Consider the following 20,121-nt stretch of genomic DNA (forward strand, 5'->3'; position numbering starts at 1 on the left):
ACCAAGTGCCTATTTACTTTCTTTTGAAAAAAATTCTAGGAGTTATACGACCAAGAATATTTATTCAATAAGGTTAATAACTTAGAAATTAAAAACCAGGGCAAAGGAAAGAAGAATGAAAGCACACCATCTGTTAATTACTTAGTATAATTGTTTTGTTTAACTGTATTTACTGAGATTACTGGAAGCCAAGGTAAAAAGGGAAACATAGTAATTTATATAGGTCTTGTGATCAGAAGAGAGAAACCATTCCAGTTCTTCAGAGGAGGCAATGTTTTCTCTGGGGGTACTAAATTCTAAAATGCATTTCTCACATGGATTCTTTACAGCACACAAAGCATAATGAAAATGACCGCTCCAGCAGTCTGAAAACAAATGCAAAAATGATGTTCATGTGACTGTTTCTTACAATGACCTATAGTAGATGCTCTTGACATAACGTTTGAGCACAACTCAAATATCCCTTGTAACAACTCTGTTAACACTCTTCACCATTTCCTGACCCTAAAGTTTCTTCCCACTTCATGTTAAAGTCTTTGTGAATTGAATACTGTACACATAAAATCCTCTCTCCCAGGCAAACGTGTCTGCTGAGTTATGGATTTGGTCAATCTAGATGATGATTCATGGGAGTTATTTTTTTCTCTTTGGGTTGGGTCCATTTCTGTACAATTGGAGTCATATGAGGAAAATTAACAGCTGTTAATTTGAACAGTTATGCTGGGGGAAAAAGAATAGTTAATTATCTAATGCTCCCCCGACTCCTTACCTTCCCCCGGAGAGTCCAGCTTACAATCAGATTTCCTGCAGTTCGGACCTTGAGGGTGGGACAGGACAGTGCCGCTCAAAACTCCGCATGAAGAACCCTCCCCCCCCAGGGAGTGGGAGCATCCCTCTGACCATGGGCAGGGATGTGCAGTTCCAGGACACACTTGCCAAACCACAGAGATTGCGGGCCTGCTGCCCATCCATCATTATCATCATTACTTAACATTCTTCAAAGGTCAGAGCCAAAATAAATGGTCTGCTAGCCAAGCGAGTGACACCAGCCTTTACCACAGGCGTGTGTAGGCCCCTTGGTATTTAGTAGCAGTGACTTGGGTCATGTTCTTGTCTGAGTCCATCAATGAGGCCAGGCCACGGCCTCCTGCTGTCTTCCCACAACAACTTTTTTTTTTTTTTTTCCAATTCTGTCTCACCTCCTCCCCTCTTCCCAATAATAGTTACCTTGGTATGTGTTTGCTGGCCTTTCTTTCTTTCTTTAGAATTTAAACAATGAAAGGGATTGAATTAATTGTGCCAGTGAGAGATAAAAGTATACACAGAAGGCTTTTGGGGGCTTCTGAATTTTGGGTTCCTGGCTCACCTTTGAAACTCCACTCCCCTTAGGGGTAAAGCATAGTATTGTGGTCAAAACCTTAGAGCCAAGATTCTGAGTTCAAATCCTGACTCTGCCACTTACTAGTTGAATGATCTTGGGCAACTTACTTAACCTCTCTATGCTTCAGTTTCTTCATTACAAAATGCATTTATTAATGAGAACTTCCCTCATGGATTTGAAATTTTATAGTTCATGAAAAGTGTTTAGAACTATGTCTGACTCAGTGTATTAGCTGCTGTTATTATTATTAGGCTGCATAAATCTTACCACAATGTCAGCCTTATATTGAGATCCCTCTGGGTTGTGGCTGTTTGGGAGGGAGGTGTGTGGGATTGTATTTGGAGACGGATAATGAGAAAGTGCTTCAAGCCCCAAACAGTCCAGCAAGGTAGATTTTTTTCTTTCTAACCTGGGGATAAGATGGAGTGAAATTGTGATGACTCAGAAATATCTGCCTCCTAGGGCCCCATGGTCAACTCCGTTGTTAATTTTTACAGGAGGGCTATTCACTTTGGTGTGGATACATTTTGCTCCATGTGCTTACGGGGACCCAGTGTCTAGGCACAGCCTCTGTTTTCTGAGGCAGGTGGACAAGGTGGCCTGGTGGACTTTGGAGCCAACCCTATCAGGCTTTGACTCTTAGCTTAGGTTAATTTATTGACCTTTTCGAGCCTCAGTTTCCTTCTCTATAAAGTAGCAATTATAATTTTGACATTTCAGAGTCATTTTGGAGACTTAATAAGATAGCACATGTGAAATATCCTCATAGTATCTTGCCTTAGAAGACATGTGACATTTGTTAGCTTCCTTCCCTTTTTTCTTCCTATTCTTTCCTGTCTGCTTAATTTATTAAGAAAGCCCCAGTGAGGACTTCCCTGGTGGTCCAGTGGATAAGACAGCGCACTTCCACTGCAGGGGGTGCAAGTTCTATCCCTGGGCAAGGAAGTTCCACATACTGCGTGGTGCAGCCAGAAAAAAAAAAAAAAAAAAAAAGCCTCAGTGCAGGAAATTTTTTTAGAGGAGTGCTTTCAAATTTAATGTGACTACAAATCACCTGGGGCTCTTGTTAAGCTACAGTTTCTGATTCAGCAGGTCTGGGGTGAGGCCCGACTCTGTCCCCCAGTGACACTGATGCTTTGTCTGAGGCCCTCACTTACAGGACCACAGAGGGTACTGTTTTCTTTCCTCCCTTTGCATCTCATTATTACCTGTTGGATTCATGTTAGCATTTTAATAGTCTTACCACACATATCTGCACATCCAGGATTGTCATTTATTCAAGGTTGTATGTTACAGGCACCTACAAAGGTTTTTCCTCATCCAATACAGGTAGCAATGGTTGAGATCTAGAAGAAACCTATCATAGACATTTTCTCATGTTACCCATGGACCTGGAATCCCAAACTGTTTCACATAAAATGCAGTGTTCCTGCCTTGTTGAAGGCCTCCTCTCAGAATTTGGGCCCCTCCATGACTCAAGGTTGCAGGTCAGTTAGGTTAGGCAAGTGGTCCTTGTTCTTTCTTTACAGTTTGAAGGGAGATGACTTGAAGACTGTGCTTCTGCCTTCACTAAGCACCCCAGATATTTTGAGAGCCACATTCCCCAATTACTAGCCTTCTCCAGATTCATTAGATTATGTTCTCTTCAGCATACATGGATGGAGGAGTCCACTTTTCTCTGTGTGTGTGATATACACTCGTGAGTACATACTCTTTGATGGTTCTAGATTTTAGCAGGGTTTTCAGATTTACTTTTGAGAATCCTCTTCAGTGTTGTTTCTTTGTGGTTGCTGACTTCTTTAATATTTGAACTCCTCCTTTGTCCTTTCCTGCATTATTTACTGGAACTTTTCAGCCTGAACCATCAGAGTCAGTCACATCTGCTATGTTCATTTGGGAGCTGGCTGTCATTGTCCTCAGGCAACTGTTCTTGAAGTAAAAAATCTGAAAGTTACTAATCTCTTTGAGTTAGAGATGTGAAGAAGAAATAATAGCCTCCTTCTTCTTCTTTTTCTAATTAAAGCAAGCCTACTTGCCCCCCCCCCCCCCCCAACTTAGAACACTCCAAAGTGTCCACAAGTTAGAGTTTGGTCATCAGCCATGTTACAAAACAAAGCAAGTCTATCTCAGTCTTTTTAAAATTTACCTTGGTGCTGTTTCATGAAGTTTCTCCTACTTGGCTGGGGTCTCCCTAACAGGTTTGCCAATTTGGGGAAGAATTTGAAAATAGCCCCAAGTAAGAACCCAGGCATTTTGAAAGTTAAGGTGGAGAAGGATTGCAGGGGGAGAAAATTGAGAAAGTATCTGAGGCAAAGAAAAGTCAGAGGAGCCATTAACATTTTCACCTTATGTAGATATATCAGCCAGGGTCATGACAAGAAATAGCACACTCAATAATCAAGGGCAATTTATTTCATAGCGACTATTTCCAAAGGTGTAGTAGGTAATGAGGACTAGTTGTAGCTGAGCTGTTATGCCCTTGTGTCTGAAGGTGATCTTGCCAGCGTGACCTCACTCCCCCCTCCCTCATTCCCCATTTCCTGCCAGAGTCCTCTGCTGAAAACACCCAGTGGAAAGCAGAGTACACAGGAGCCGCTCGATATAGTTCATGCTGGGCAGCCTCCTGGGCAGATAGTAGGATGGAGGTGGGTGGACAGCACATCTAGGGGGCAAATCATTTCTGGCACACTAGTTTTACACTTTCTTTTGAAAGACTTGTTCACCTGAAGACATTATCAATATTGTGAGCTCCTTGAGGGAAGACACTGAGTGACCTGTCCACTTATCTGTAGGATGCTAGTATTTAAATGACTGTTGAATGAATGAATGGGGCTGTTCATTTCCTTCTTTTCTCTTAACTTGCACTTGTTGGTGACCTACAATAGCTGGATGATGCTGTCTCAGTTAGGGTCCGTGTTCTTAATAGCAAGGCTTCCCATAGGGAAAGATTAACATTTTCTGTCTACATAATTCTGCTTTTAACAACCTCATTAGTAAAACTGCTAAACAAAAATAAAATTTACTGTATTGATATCTTGAAGTCTTTTGTATTTTTATTGTCTTTATAAATGTCCAGTTTTAGCTAGGCAACACATTTATGAATCTTTAGCCCTTCTCAGTGACTATTAAACCTAACCCTGTTATTTCTGTTATTACTGGATCCCCACTGGTCAGCAGATGGGTACACTGTTTAATTTGGGAGGCCATGTGATTTTTGGTTCTTTCCCAGGCTGCTTCAAGAGAAGAACCACACAAAGGGCTAAAGTAGCCTCATTAACTATCTTCAGTAGCTTTAAAAGAAGATCCATGAATAATGCCAGGGTTCTCCTAACTGTCCAGAGGGCAGGAGTCAAAATAGAAATGAGTTTATTGGCTACAAACCTCGGAAAAATTTCTCATGTAGCCAGATTGTCTTCTGACAATCTGGAGATTGGAGGCGTCTGGGGTTCTTGACATGCTCAGGTGTAAGGACAGAAGAAGACATTGATACATTGGTGGGAGGGGAATGAGTCCCTTCTTCATTAGAGCTTTGCTGTTTTTGCCTGAGGGTTCTCAGGTTGCCTGTGTGTTGCGGGGAGGGGCTTGGGGGATAGGTGAACCTCAGAATCCCTCAGACATCAGGGATCTGGTCCTCAAATTTGATTTGGTTTGTTCTTTTTTTTTGTTTGTTATACACCAATGCTCACAGCAGCTCTATCTACAATAGCCAAAAGCTAAAAACAACCCAAATGTCCGTCAACCGACAAATGAACAAACAAACTGTGGTATAGGCATACAATGGAATACTACCAGCAGTATGAAGGGATGAACTACAAATGACATGGATGGATCTCAGAAAGAATTATGCTGCCACAAAAGGCCATTAGGAAACTTTTAGAGGTGATGGATAGGTGTTCACTATCGTGTGGTGATGCTTTGATGGGTGATACATGTGTCAAGCTTATTAAAATTTATACTAAATATGTGTATGTCACTTCTACCACAAAAAAGCTGTTAAAAAATAAGAGTTCAGGTACACACGTCACCTCATTTTCCCTAATGTTAACAACTTATATATCCATAGTGCAATTTTCAAAACCAGGAAATTAACATTGATACAATACTATTAACTATACTATAGACCTCATTCAAACTTCGCCAGTTTTCCTCCTAATGTTCTTTTTCTGTTCCAGGATCTAATCCAGGATTCTGCATTGCATTTAATGGTCTCTCCTTAAGCTTTTCCAATCTGTGGCAGTTCCTCATTCTTTGTCTTCCATGACCCTGATACCATGAAAAGTCCTGCTCAGTTATTTTGCAGTCAGTTATTTAGTACTTTCATATCTATCAATTTGGGTTTGTCAGATTTTTTTGTCATGATTAGATTGAGGTAATGCATTTTTTGGCAAGAATATCACAGAAGTGATGTGTCCTTCTTTATGCATTCTATCATGATGTTGATATATCTTATTACTAGTGATTTTAAACTTTATCATTTAGTTGAGTTGCTGCCCAATAGATTTCTCCACTATTTTTCCTTTTGTAATTCATAAGTGTCTTGGAGTAATTTCTGTAACTGTTCTGTTTCTCTTCAAACTTTCATCCATTTATCCATTAGTGTATCTTGTCTGTTAGAATTGTTACTATGATGTTTGCCTAATAATTTTTTATTTATTGATTTTTTAAACATCTTTATTGGGGTATAATTGCTTTACAATGGTGTGTTAGTTTCTGCTGTATAACAAAGTGAATCAGCTATATGTATACATATATTCCCATATCTCCTCCCTCTTGCGTCTCCCTCCCTCCCACCCTCCCTACCCCACCCCTCTAGGTGGTCACAAAGCGTGATTCGGTTTGTTCTGGAAGTTAACTTCCGATAGGCTTCTTTCCATACACTTTTGTTAATGTGTTTTTGACAGCTCCTTCTTATTCTCATGAAATCTCTTGATATTTTACATAATTCAAGTGTGTATGGAGTATTTAGTGTCTTTGCACGTCACTCTGCCTGATTGTAACTCTTGGAGCACATTTTACGGTTCTATTTCCAGTGTTCCCAAGGATAGAAAGGGTGAGGCAGGCTCACATGTCTCTCTCACATCACCCAGAATGATAGGCATTCTCTGCTCCCGTTTACATCCCCTGCTGTTAAGGCCCCTCCATTTATTGTTCTCTGAGTTCAGGTCATGCCATCCCTGGCTAAGGCTATGGGCCTAGCACTGATTTTTGCTTATTGTCGGAGGCATGCAAGTTTTTCCTTAAACAAGATTTGAAATTAGAAAAAAATCTTTTGTGTCTAGTTTCTTCACATCTCATAACCATTTAGGATTTGACCTTTTTGCTTTTAGTATGGGGGTGAAGGGCTAGGGCCACTGGGGAGCCGCCTGTGGGCCTGCAGTTGAAGTTTATACTACAGGCATGTTTTGTTTGGCAGGCAGGGACTCCCCCCTCCACGCCTCTCCCCCCTGCCCGCCTCCCCCCCACCCCCCGCCCCCCAATTTAGACTGGGATGCTTTATTTTTTTTTTACTTTTTAAGATTTTTATTTATTTATTGGCTGCTTTGGTTCTTCATTGCTGCACGTGGGCTTTCTCTAGTTGCGGTGAGCGGGGGCTACTCTTCATTGTGGTGCGCGGGCTTCTCACTGTGGTGGCTTCTCTTGTTGCGGAGCACAGGCTCTAGGCACGCAGGCTTCAGTAATTGTGGCTTGGGGGCTCTAGAGTGCAGGCTCAGTAGTTGTGGCGCACGGGCTTAGTTGCTCCGCAGCATGTGGGATCTTCCCAGACCAGGGCTTGAACCTGTGTCCTCTGCATTGGCAGGAGTATTCTTAACCACTACACCACCAGGGAAGTCCTAGACTGGGATGCTTTAAATGGAACACACATTCTCCTGTTTGTCTCAAGCTCCATTACAGTTTATTGTTGAATTGGTTCTCTTAGGGACACCCAGAATCTTTTAAGTTCTCTCTTTCCCTGAACAGTTTAAAAAAAAAATTTTTTTTTTTTTTTTGACTGCACCTCGAGGCTTGTGGGATCTTAGTTCCCCAAACAGGGATTGAACCCAGGGCCATGAGAGTGAAATCCTGGAATCCTAACCACTAGGGAACTCCCCCTGAACAGTTCAAAAAATGGTCCTGAGTTCCAGGTTAGTTAAACCTGTTTTTACATTTGGCTTGGGATTTAGCTACTTACTTGTATAAATCAGATGATTCCTTATTCATTCTGTAAAAATAATGAAATTTAAAATTGTATACTTCATTAGAGTTTATGGGATGTTTTTATCTAATTCACTGGATAATCACAATAATCCCATAGCCAGGGAGGTAGGTATTTTTCTCCATATTATGGATGGGAGGTAATATAGCCTGGTGATTAAGAGTGTGGGCTCTGGGGTTAGACAAGTGGAGTTTGCATTTCAGCTTTAGTAATTACTAGCCTAGTCTCAACTAATAAACCCACTCATTTTCCTTGTCTGTAAAATGAGGAGGAGATACCTATCTTATAGGGTCATTGTGAGAAGTAAATGATTAATTCATATAAAGCAATTGGAACAATACCTGGCATATAGTAAGTAGTCAGTAAATTCTAACTGTGAAAACTGTTATTGTTATTAATAGTCTATGAAGAAATGGGAACTCAGAAAAGTTAAGCAATCTATCTAAGGTCACCTAGCTAGTTGGCAGGAGGGTTGGGGCTTTAATCAGGATTTGGAAGCTTCTGGTACTAGTTTCTTTCCTCTGTATTTACCACTGAATTCCTCATGCATTCCGGGGGGACTGTAAAATGAGTCATCCTTTCCTTCATCTTTCTTATCTTCATTTTCTTTTTGTTTCCTGCATTTAAAACTCTTGGTTATTGTCTGTCCAGTAATGAGATCCACATGTCAGAATTCAGCATGAGAGGTATCAGCAAAGTATAGGGATGTCTGCAGCCCTGCAGATGGACTCTCCTTGACACAGAGATGCTGGGGACTCCTGGGGTCCCTCTGAATTTCGTGGAGATAGGTAGTCTGGAAAAATTAACATATTTCTGTTAAAGTATACGGTTGTTGCCACACATTCAGAGGCTTTTAAAAACAATTAATAAGCATGTACTTCTCGATGCCTTAGTTTCTTTCCTCTTAAGAGGGAGAATATTTAAATTTTGGTGATCTCATTTGTCATTTCACATCCCTGTGAGGTAGTGAAAAAAATAGGCTATGTTATTTGGTTATATTATTTGGCAGTGGGTAGGGGAGTAATAAAAGTCCAGTGTGAAAAGAACACAAACTCTGGAGTCAGGCAGATGAGGTTCAAGTCCTGGCTTCTCCGCTGTTTATGTCTCCAAGTCCCATTTTCCTCATCTGTATAATAAGGATAAGCAGAGAGTTGTTTGGAGGCCTAAAGGAGAGATAATGCCAGGTACTTAGCATGTAAGTATGACTGTTACTGCTGTTGTGGGGAGGTGACTTTTCACACTCGCCGCTGTCACAGTTATGTAGGGACCCAGGTCTCCTCATTCCTCATGAATCGTGCATGGACTTCTTCTCCTGGGTATATTGTTTCTTTACATTTTAAAATCCAAGTGTTTTCACCTTTTGATTACTAATTTATTTTTAATGTGCCTATTATGGAAGATTGCTGGTTCTGGTGTGTTCCTTAGGCCACGCACAATGCCCATTACGTCAAAATACCAAGCTTACCTCGTGTCGTGAAGCAAAATTAATGTTAGTGAATCCAACAAGGAATATGACACTTACAGGATCTATCAAATGATGTTTGGGCAGCTATTCTCAGAAAGTGAAAGCAGCGGGTGTTTTTTTGAGTATTTACTTTGTGTTCGGCATTGTGTGAGGTAGGGGACGCAAAAGAAACAGCTATTTTATCTGTTTCTCACAGGACTGACAATTTTCTGGGGTAAATAGATGTGATTGAAACCTGACACTATTAAAGAGCAATAATGAACACTATGTGATTCAGTCTTATTAGTTAAGTGGGCTCTGGTCTGGGCACTGCATGGGCTGTCATAGACTGATGGATAAACACACAAGGAAGGCCACACTTAAAGCATGGTTTGGTAAATGAGCATAGAGTTATATACAGAGAGCACAGAAGAGGGATTATGTGGAGTGTGTGTGCCTTTGGGCGGTAGTGAGGGCTCCAAGGGAGAGGTGACACTTGGGTTAATCCTGATGACGAGTGGGGGATTCTGGAGAGAGGAGTACTGAGTGAGGAGGACAGGAAATCACAGTTTTAAAGGCACTGAGAGAGCCTGGGGGTGACGAGGAACAGCATTTTTCCAGTGGTCTGAGCCTAGGGTTTACGGGGTTAGTGGTGGGAGAGCAGGATGGAGGTGTGAGCAAGGGATAAGTCGTTAGAGATGTTGTGTACCACAATGAGAAGTATGATCGTCAAGTCACTGGCAACCAAGCAAGCAAGAGATGATTATATCTGTGCTTCACAATGATCACTGTAGGGGAATCTTCCAGTAAAACAGGTAAGAAATAAAGGCTTGAATCAAGTCTTAGAAGAAAAAAAAAAATGAATGCGTGAATGAATAGTAGGGTAAGTGGATGATACTGTTAGTGTTGTGAGGGTTTAGAGAAGCAGGATGCCGTAGAGGGAACAGTATTTGAGGAAGACTGTGTGATGGAGGAAGATTTGAGTGGACTTGCCCATAGTAGGTAGCCAATAAGCCAGATATTGGATGGCAATAGGATTTATATGAGAGAAGACAGGAAATAATACCAGGTTACATAAATGTGTGAGATGGTCATGGAGGCAAATATAATTGGAAAAGAGTGGTAGATAATATGATTTCATGTGTAAATTGGTTGCACATTTTGGAAAGCTTTGAAATGCCAGGTTGAGGAATTTGAACTTATTTCTAGGAAATAAGAAGACATAGAAGGAATAGGAAGTCATAGAAGATTCTTAAATAGATATTTTGACATTTTCAGTTTGGATTAGAAATGTATTAATGTATTGGGCCTCTTCATCTTGATTGGAGGAAGGTGTGTCTGATGAGATGACACTAGTTCTGATTCTTATATTTAGTGGAAAAGCCACAGAGGCAGCATTACTTTTGGACCGGAAAATAAGGTTGGATGACCTCACTTTGGCTGTGGGGAGACTGTGGAGTAGTCCACTGTTGGGAGACAAAGAAAGCTGAGGCAGAAATGAGTGAGTGCCCATATGAGATTTTTGGTGATGCCAGTCTAGAGAGGGAATGGAGCAAATACAGGAGAAACTGCTTGCCCTGTGGAGTCTTTTAGGGATAGCCAATACAGTCGGCCCTCCTTATATCTTCAGGTTCTGCATCTGCAGATTCAACCAACCATGGATCAAAAATATTCCAAAAAATAGTCCAGAAAGTTCCAAAAAGCAAAACTTGAATTCGCTGCACACTGGCAACTATTTACGTGGCATTCACATTGTATTTACAACTATTTACGTAGTATTTACATTGTATTAAGTATTAGAAGTAATCTAGAGATTATCTAAAGTATATGAGAGGATGTGCATAGGTTATGTGCAAGTACTTTGACATATTATATAAGGAACTTGAGCATCCTCAGATTTTGGTATCCTGTGGGGTCCTGGAACGAATCTCCTGTGGGTACTGCGGGACGAGACTGTACACAACATGCACAGTCAATATCTCATTCCAACTCACAGCAGACATTAATTGATCTTTGTATGTTTTCCTGTTGAGCTTAATGGTAGTCTTGGACTTCTTGTTAACCCAATGCTGCAGGCAGCTACTATCAGTTGATCAGAGCTGCACTGGAATTCAAACCCATATGTCATGTCTGGAGTAGGAAATGAATGAGCAACAGATTATGATTTACTCACAGTGCAAATCAATTTTTACTTTTCCAGGTGGAACTTGCAGAAATCTGCACCAAGAGTGAGCATTACATTGGCACTGAAGGAGGAGGGATGGACCAGTCCATATCATTTCTTGCAGAAGAAGGAACTGTAGGTGGCATTGAGTTATTTGGAAATATCCACCAGGGAATGTTCACCCAGAGAGGAAGGGCTTGAGATCCCCAGAGTGCTTTTTTTTCCTGGGCAGCCTATTCTTTTAGGCTCTATTGTAGGATGGTATTTCTCAACTGCTTTGTAATTCAAGGCTATCACCAGTTCACTGACTCTGTTTCATGTTGATCACCTCTCCCTTAAGCTTCCAGAATCATACCTCAGGTGTCTAGGTTTTTTTTTTCCCCCGTCCTTCTAATTCATTGTTAGCATGCGATTTCTCAACTCCCTAGTTATTGGGACCTCTTTTCTCGCTCTTGTCCCAAATCATTTCATCTCATGGCATTTTCATAATCTCCTGTTGGTTTTAAACCCAAATGTTAGTTCTCTTACCACATATATTCACTCGTCCTCTTTTTTGTAATTTACTCTACGGTATCATTTTTCTCTGCCAACATTTTTGGGGCTTTAGTGGTAGGGAAAAGAATGTTGACAGGAAGCCAGGAATGAATTCCTTAGCCAATACCACTTCCCCTTGGTTATCAACTCCCATAGACAGAGCAGAGGTTTTCATAGTTGCCATAAACTGACCATTTCCAAAATAGAAACAGACATTTCTTTAAAATCTTTTCTTAGTTTTCGATCAGATTCCTACGGGTTTGGCTATTTTCCAAGAATACCTGGATTTCTTCTTATTAAGAGTATTTGTTGTTGATTCCCCTAAGCCAAAGACAGGAGGCATGAGGAAATTTGGTTTAATGCTAAGAAAACACTCTGGGTCTTTTGGATGAGACCTGACAAGCAGACATGATGGCAAGAGTCCTGTTGTTAACATAAGTTAGCTGTAGAGTCTGAACAAAGTCCAAATTCTTTGGGCTTGCAAAGTACTTCATGATCTGACCCCTGCTTTACCTGCCCTCCGCTCAGTTCTATCCTCTCACAGTGGCTCATCCCTCAAACACTAAGCTCCAGCTAAATTGCAATACCCAAAACTCTATTAACACCTCATATTATTTTTTGCTTGTGAACTTGCTTATACGCTTCCCTCTTCTTGACATCCTGTTTGGGTAAAGAAACCCTCTGTCTGTCCTACTTTTGCTCATCCTTTAAGTCTCAGTTTAGACTTCCCTTTTTTTCAGGGGCACCTACACTAGGCTATATCTGATCAGGTGCTACAGCTGTGTTTCTATATAGTGCCCTGTGCTTTGCTACCCTTTTAACACAACCTGGCAGTGTATTTGACTACTTGACTGCCTTTCCCACTAGATTGTAATCTCTATGAGGGCAGGGACAGTGTCTGTCCCGTTCACTCTTGTATCTCCAGTGCCTAGTACAGTGCCTGGAAGTCAGTAAATAATATTTGAATGAATAAATGGATGCATTTTTGGGAAAAATTTTTACTAAGGTAAATAAATGCGTAAATGGTTAAACGTTTTCTGAATTCTAATACATTATATCTCACCTGTCACTTTTTTCTCAATAGGCCAAGTTAATAGAATTTAGTCCTCTGAGAGCAACTGATGTGAAACTCCCAAGTGGAGCAGTGTTTGTGATTGCCAACAGTTGTGTGGAAATGAATAAAGCAGCAACTTCTCATTTCAATATCAGGGTGATGGAGTGTCGGCTGGCTGCAAAGGTATGAACTTGGCAAACTAGTGAAACTTGAAGTTTCACTAGGCTTTCTCTTGTTCTTTTTCTCTTTGTTCCCTATTATTTTGTCTGTTTCCCTAAAATTTAGGGCAACATTCTGACTGCAGCAATGTCCTAACTGAAGTTTTTTAATACAGAGAAATTTGATTTCAAACTCAGGAGATAAATAAATGTATAGGTGTGCCTTGCAACCTCTAGCTTTTTGGAAACTATGTGAACTTCACAGTTGAGTCTTCTAGGGTGGAAATGGGGAGAAGAGGACAGCTCAACTTATATCTGTGTAGTACAGGCCATGGGTTAGGTCTACGGGTGGAGAAAGATAGTTGGGGTGAATGATGGGAGGTGACCATAACTAATCTTGTTTCTTCGACAAAAGTGACGATAGCCTCAACCCTCAGTCCTCTCACATGCACCATTGGCCATCACTGTTCCTTCTAAAAATACAGGCTTGGTGTCTACTAGGGAAATGCACACCAGAAGGGAGTCTTGGCAGTTCTCTGTTCCACAGCTTAAAAGACACTTGCTAGTCTAGCCTTAAATCTACTTAGGAAGTATTCACTGAATACCTGTTGTACACTTAGCATGAAGATATACAAAAGGATACAGGACATAAGAATAGAGAGAGTAGAGAGTAAAGGTTAGGGGGATTTGAAATAGGAAATGGTTAGTATTTGATCAGGTGGTATGTAAACAGGTACTCTAAAAAGTGGCACAGAAATTAAATGTTATGTAAGATCTAGAATGGCACATGTTATGATTTAAAAGTTGGAGAGAACTGAGGCTGGGAGCTGGGGAGTAGAATCTTGGTCAGGAGCTCTACCATGCTTTCTCCCCGTCATCCTTCAAATAGCAGATAGAATGATGGCTTACAAATTTAAATCTGATCAGGTAGTTCCCCTGCTGAACACCTTTCAAAAGCTTTCCATGTCATTGGAATAAAGTCAAAAGTCCTTATCACTTCTTGGAGAGAACTGCAAGATCCGATATGTGCCTCATCCTCTTCCTCTCTTAGCATCCCTCAGTCCCATTACACTCTAGCCATGATGCTTATTCTCACCGCAGGGACTTTGTACATGCCCAGAATGCTCTCGCTCCAGCCCTCTATGAAGTCTCAGCCTAAGTATCCCTCAGGAAAGCCTTCCTTGACTTCCTTACTCCCAGACTAAGGTGGGGCTCTCTTTGTATTTCATAGCACTTGCACCTCTCAGGTATGATACTTATCACAGTTGTTTGATGTCCGTCTCTTCTTTCTGACTTGATTTTACCTGAGGGCCAAGACTGTCCATCTTGTTAACTCTTATATCCCTAAGGCCTGGTATAGTGCTTAGGCTGAAGTAGGCACAGGGTAAACATGTGTTGAATAAATGAAAAACTATTCCCTGGGTTACCTGCCCTGTCATATTTATTTTGCTCAATTTCACAATTTTTTACAAGTGCATAGGGTGTGCCCAGCACTGAACTAGATACCATGGAGCTGTGTAAGGTGTAGTTATCCCTTGGGCTGACATACCACTTTGCCCCTTACTCCCATCCCCTGAAGTTGTGAAGTTGGGAATGGATGAGCCAGAAAATAAAAGTTTTTCTTTTTTTCTGGAAAATTTTAGTGTTAAACATTTTTTTAAATCATGATTTAAGTGTTTTAAATATGCAATTTACTTATTCAGATAATTTCTAAAAATTCTATGAAAGAAATGTTTCAATATTAAACTCTTCTGATCAGTGCATATATGAGAAGAAGTAGTGCAGTAAACTTTTCAATGTCAAAGGCTTCAGTGAATGTTTTTCCCTCTTAGGGCAAACTTCCTCTTTCAGGAGATGGAAGAAATTAGTGTCTTATTTGTTTAAGGGCTTATTCTTGTTGACTTTTTATTTTGAGGTATATGAGTAAGTGCTGCCTTCCTGAGGAGACCTCAAACGTACACAACATTGTTTTCAGAGCTTTATCACGAAATTAGATATCATTTATGAGACCCATAGGTGAGCCAAAACAAGTATGAGATGTGTGAAATGGGTTCGTATCGTAACGACGTTTTTCCAAAGATGCAAGAAGAAAATGAGAAATAAAATTGTGGTGCTGAAGCTCTGTAGTGAAAGTTGTCAGGATGGGAGAGGGAGGTATCTTTTGGGAGTTAACTAGAAAAAGGGCTTCTCTTTCTGGAGCAGTAGCTGAAAACCTTAATCCGCTGCAGAACTTTTTGTTCTTGAGGCTGTCTTCTGAGTTTAACTGTATAACTCCATGTGTATTTTAGAGGTACTTTGGTCAGTGAAATTGGCTTTTTGCCACACACTCCTCCCAATTGATGTAGATAAAACACATTATTTTAAGTACTCTGAATTTTTCTCTTTTGAAATATGGAAGAAAGAAAATTGAAAGGCTTTATCAAGATGCAGAATGTTTTCTAAATCACGTTGCTGCAAATCATGAGAATCCAAGGTTATATACAAAAGGGAAATAAAGATAAAACTGCTAATATAGGCTCTGCAGATAGATCTTGATGCCAAGAATATGCTCTTGCCTAGGGAATACAGGCTGGAATTCTGCTAAGCTTATTTTAATTACAGTATGGTGCCATTCTTCCGTTTTCAGCAACGTCTGAATGAATATAATTTTTGTTTGGAAATGGTCTCATTAAATCAGGAAATAAACTCTCGTTAAAAAAGTAAAGAAGCTTGTCTTAATCTGAATAAACTTGCTGCTTTCAGACAATAAAAATGAAGTGTTAGTGGAGAAATGACAGATCAGGATAGTTTTTTTTTGTTTTGTTTTGTTTTTTTGCGGTACGCGGGCCTCTCACTATCGCGGCCTCTCCCGTTGCAGAGCACAGGCTCCGGACGCGCAGGCTCAGCGGCCATGGCTCACGGGCCCATCCTCCCGGACTGGGGCACGGACCCGTGTCCCCTGCATCGGCAAGCGGACTCTCAACCACTGTGCCACCAGGGAAGCCCTGAGGATAGTTTTGAAAATGATTCTGATTAAGTAGAGCTCCACATGGAAAAATTGTAATAAATAACACTTACTTTTCCTCTCCTCCTATTTCCCCAAGGTACCTTTTTGAAAAATGAGTACCTTTTGTATCTACTTAGCACAGGAAAGTACACTAAACCAATGAAGATGATTTTTCTTTGTTTTGCTTTAATGTTGGTAATTTCTTCTGTTCTTAAGTCTCCTTTCTCTCCCTCTCTCTCTCTTCCTCCCTGCTCCTCTCTTTCTAACAGCTTCCCCAAACTAATTAACGCAGACTCATTAAAAGTTAAGAGTCTTACAGAGGCATTTGAACTAAAATTTAAAACATTTCAAGGCAAACACAATAGAGATTTATAATTATTATTTGCATAAATGATTCTTTTTTTGAATTTTTTTTATTGTTTTCTACAGCAGGTTCTTATTAGTTATCCATTTTATACATATTAGTGTGTATATGTCAATCCCAGTCTCCCAGTTCATCCCACCACCAAATGAGTCTTTTAAGTGAAGCACATTTTTATGTTCTTGAATTAACAAAGTAGCCAGAAATCTTTAATGAGCACAAAGTTTTTCATATTTTATACATATTCAGTGGCTTAAACTTTTCCAGAATTAGGGGACTTCCCTGGTGGTACAGTGGTTAGGAATCTGCCTGCCAATGCAGGAGAGAGATTTGGAGCCCTTGTCTGGGAGGATCCCAGATGCCACGGAGCAACCAACCCCGTGCGCCACAACTACTGAGCCTGTGCCCTAGAGCCTGCGAGCCACAACTACTGAAGCACGCACGCCTAGAGCCCATGCTCTGCAACAAGAGAAGCCACCACAATGAGAAGTCCACGCACCACAATGGAGAGAAGCCCCCGCTCGCCACAACTAGAGAAAGCCCAGGCACAGCAACGAAGACCCAATGCAGCCAAAAATAAACAAATTAAAAAAAAATTTTTTTCCAGAATTGCCTTATGTCTATAAAAAAGAGTATCCCTTAATTATATTGAGGGATAAAATGTGTGATGCTGATAATAAGTATGGGAAGTCAAAAAGGGAAGGGAAATTATGCTGTTGTATTTTGCATACCCTGAGCTTCTTGTGGCAACATGTGAAGCAATGAAGGAGAGGGTTTCATGTGGTCCTTTGACGCTTCAAGGAAAATTTACAGTGTGATTTTTTACAGAGTGTGTCTGGTTAGCGGCCATCACTCATCCAGTTCTTTTTTTTTTTTTTTTAGCTCCGGCCACTTAGTGGTCAATATGGAGCTTATTCTTTGTCTGGTGAGGAGAAGTGGTATAATATTCTCAGGGCTTCTGCAGTTATCTTGAATTTGAGTGGAGAAAAACCAAACACCCAGGAATGTAGCCAGTTTCACTCAGCCTGTTGATTTAGTTGAGCTCACTCTGCCAGGGTGCTGGTGTGGAGTATCCCAGGATGGTGAGTCCTGGCTGCAGGGCAGAGCACGCACACACTGGGGAATAGTGGAACCAGGTGTAGCAGGACCTTGAGTGCTGTGCTGAGGATCACCCAGGCTTGCTCCTGGAAGTGTAAATGTTAGCAAGGTATTCTAGAAATATTAAGTTGGCAGCAGGAACTTTTGTTTGGTTGAAGAGAAGTGGGTCTTAAAGTGTCAGGGGGGACGGGATAACAAGAGAGGGGGGATACGGAAGAAGCTCTGACAGAACCTAGTAAAGGGTCAGGTATAAGGCTGTCTGTGATTGGGTTTCTGTCTTCCTTTTGGCTTCAATGCCATTACGTTGAGGAATGACCACCCTCCCCACTTCCATTATGTTAAATGCCCTTTTATATGCTCTTGCCACATCCTGTATTTTTCCATTATAGTAGTTTATCACAAATGGAGTAAGTTCTTCACTATATAATTATTAATTGATGCCTGTCTCCTCGGGTTGACTCTGAGCTCCATGCAGTCAGGAGCCATGAGTGCTTCATACCCTGCAGTGAACACGCATGGCATGCAGACATGTGCAGGTAAAGGCTAAGTGTTGAGTCGAAAAGGTCTGTAGTTTTAAGCTGAAATGATGGGTGGAAAGCACTCATAGATATGGGGAAGGTAGGATGGAAGGTGATATGAAAGTGGGAGGTGATGATACTTCCCCGTGGAATTTTCTTATAAGTGGTTAGAAATTTGAGGTTGGAATGTTTCTCTTGGCTTGGACAATAGTCTTTCAACTATTTTGAGATAATAGTTGAAACCAAGGACTGAGTTCAGTTTGCTGAGGGAGAGAACGTGGCAAGAGAAGAGCAGAAGGCCAGGGGTTAAATTTGGGAGATGGCTTCAATAATAATGAAAGGAGAAAATGAGTCGTGGGTGGGAATGTAAGGACCAGAGAGGTGAGAGGGAAACCGGGAAAATTCAGGAGAATTTTGGAGAACGTGGAGAGTGGGGATGACCAACACTGGGGAAGGTCAACATTGTGAATGTGTTCATGATGGCTATGAGCGGAACATGGGCATGAAGTCACTGTGGAATGGCTCCATGAAGTTGGAGGAGGGTGAGGGGGAGATAAGCCAAAAAAAAAAAAAGTAGCCACAATAAAAACAGTTATGTATGATCCCATTTATGTCAAACTGTATGTGTGTACGTGTGTAAGAAGTGTGCATAAAAAATGTATCATAGGATGTCAGTTGGGAGATTGGTGGTTATCTCATTGGGATGATTACAGGTGATTTATTTTATACTTTGTAATTTTTTTAAACTTCAAATTGTTATGTGTTTCTTCAAATTTTAAAAATAAGCATGGGTGATTTATAGAACCCAAACCAACAACAACACAGCTGCTTTTGTTGTGTGGAAAACAACTTGTCAGAGAAGGGATTTGAAATTTTATCCTTTGCTGACCTGGTGAGGAGAAAGACTTGACACTTCCCTTGACTTGTTAATACTGCAAAATGCAATGAGAACGTCAGAGAGAGGTGGGTTCTGACAGACAGCCTCCTGAGTTCGAGTCCATATCTTAGCACTCTCCTACCACACCCTCTTAATAGAAGCCCCAGAGACCCTCTCAGACTGAAGATGTCTTCTAGCTGCAGAAGAACGCTGAGTTTGCACATGAGACAGCCTGGAAGTCTGGGGAGCTAACACCCTTGGAATCAGCCCTCAATCAATGGTGGATGAGAGTTAGCGGGTAAATATCTGAGCTTTCTTGTCTATGTGTAGGACACATCCGAGCTTTATACGTACAGGTCCCAGAGGGTCCAGCAGGCCCCGCTTCACCTCTCACATCACTGCACTTCATCTTGGCTTCTCTTCCTGTCTCATTTTCCACTCCTCTACCAGCACTTCTCTGTATCTCCCTCTCCCCCTAAATTCTTGTCTCAGGGCCTGCTTCCGAGAGAAACCAACCTAAGACAGGGTCCTAGCACTATTTATCTACCTCTTTCCATGACTGTGGACAAGATATTCGTTGCCTGCTTTCTTGTCCACAGAGCATCAGCCAGGCTCAGGAACCTCCCAGGAATGGAATCGGAAATAAACACCTAATGTTTATAGTGGTGAAAAGAAAATGGTAGATGTTGACAAAGAATCGCTTTCTCGTATATCCCCACCCTGCTGCTGAGTGAGGAACTTGTCACAAAATGACCCATAGCCCTGACTCCTAGCCCTGATTCACAAATGTGAAGTAGGGCCAAGGCAACAGGGCTGTGAGTGGCAAATGCCCTCATGAAGTTCTGTCTTGGGCAACAGATCTTACCCACCCACTTCCCTCATCTGCAAGTCATCTTTCTGTTTCCTGGGCCAAATTTTAAAGGGCTTAAGCAGCTTTCCGATTTTACTCCTACAATGTAGTGCACTACTCAGCGACTCATGGCTGTGCAGCTGTCATTGAGGGCATGTGGTAGGTTTCATTCTTAATTGAAATACACACCCAGTTGGCCACGTGGACCCTCCAGCTGAGAGCTAAGCTGGCGGAACAGCAAACTGGGATATTGCTAGAGTGAATGTTAGTGCCTCTGTTTGTGGAACAAAAGTGCATTGGGAGGCTACCTTTGAAAACAGCTCTGTAGGCAGCAGGCAACCATCGAAGACTTTCTCCCCACACAGTCCTGGGCCAGTTTCCTGGGATCAAGTGCCTGAGGCAAAGTGACTTGTTCACATGAGGTCAGGCTTGGGAACTTGGAGATGGTGTTTACTGCAAGGTTCTTAGGAAGAGCCCATTCTCATCACTTGGGGGTCGTTCTT

At 41.3% G+C, this 20,121-nt stretch overlaps 1 protein-coding gene across 3 annotated transcripts in view; it reads left to right on the plus strand.

The window, feature by feature from the left end:
- Positions 1 to 20,121, plus strand: part of GALK2 (galactokinase 2) — a 144,269-nt gene that overhangs the window by 77,495 nt on the left and 46,653 nt on the right. For all 3 annotated transcript variants that reach the window (XM_065871205.1, XM_065871206.1, XM_065871204.1), the window contains exons 6-7: positions 11,219 to 11,317; positions 12,801 to 12,953. In XM_065871205.1, the coding sequence (XP_065727277.1) occupies positions 11,219 to 11,317; positions 12,801 to 12,953 (252 nt within the window). The remainder of the gene's footprint in view (positions 1 to 11,218; positions 11,318 to 12,800; positions 12,954 to 20,121) is intronic.

This window comes from Phocoena phocoena, chromosome 2 (assembly GCF_963924675.1).
Source record: "Phocoena phocoena chromosome 2, mPhoPho1.1, whole genome shotgun sequence".
Lineage (NCBI taxonomy): Eukaryota > Metazoa > Chordata > Mammalia > Artiodactyla > Phocoenidae > Phocoena > Phocoena phocoena.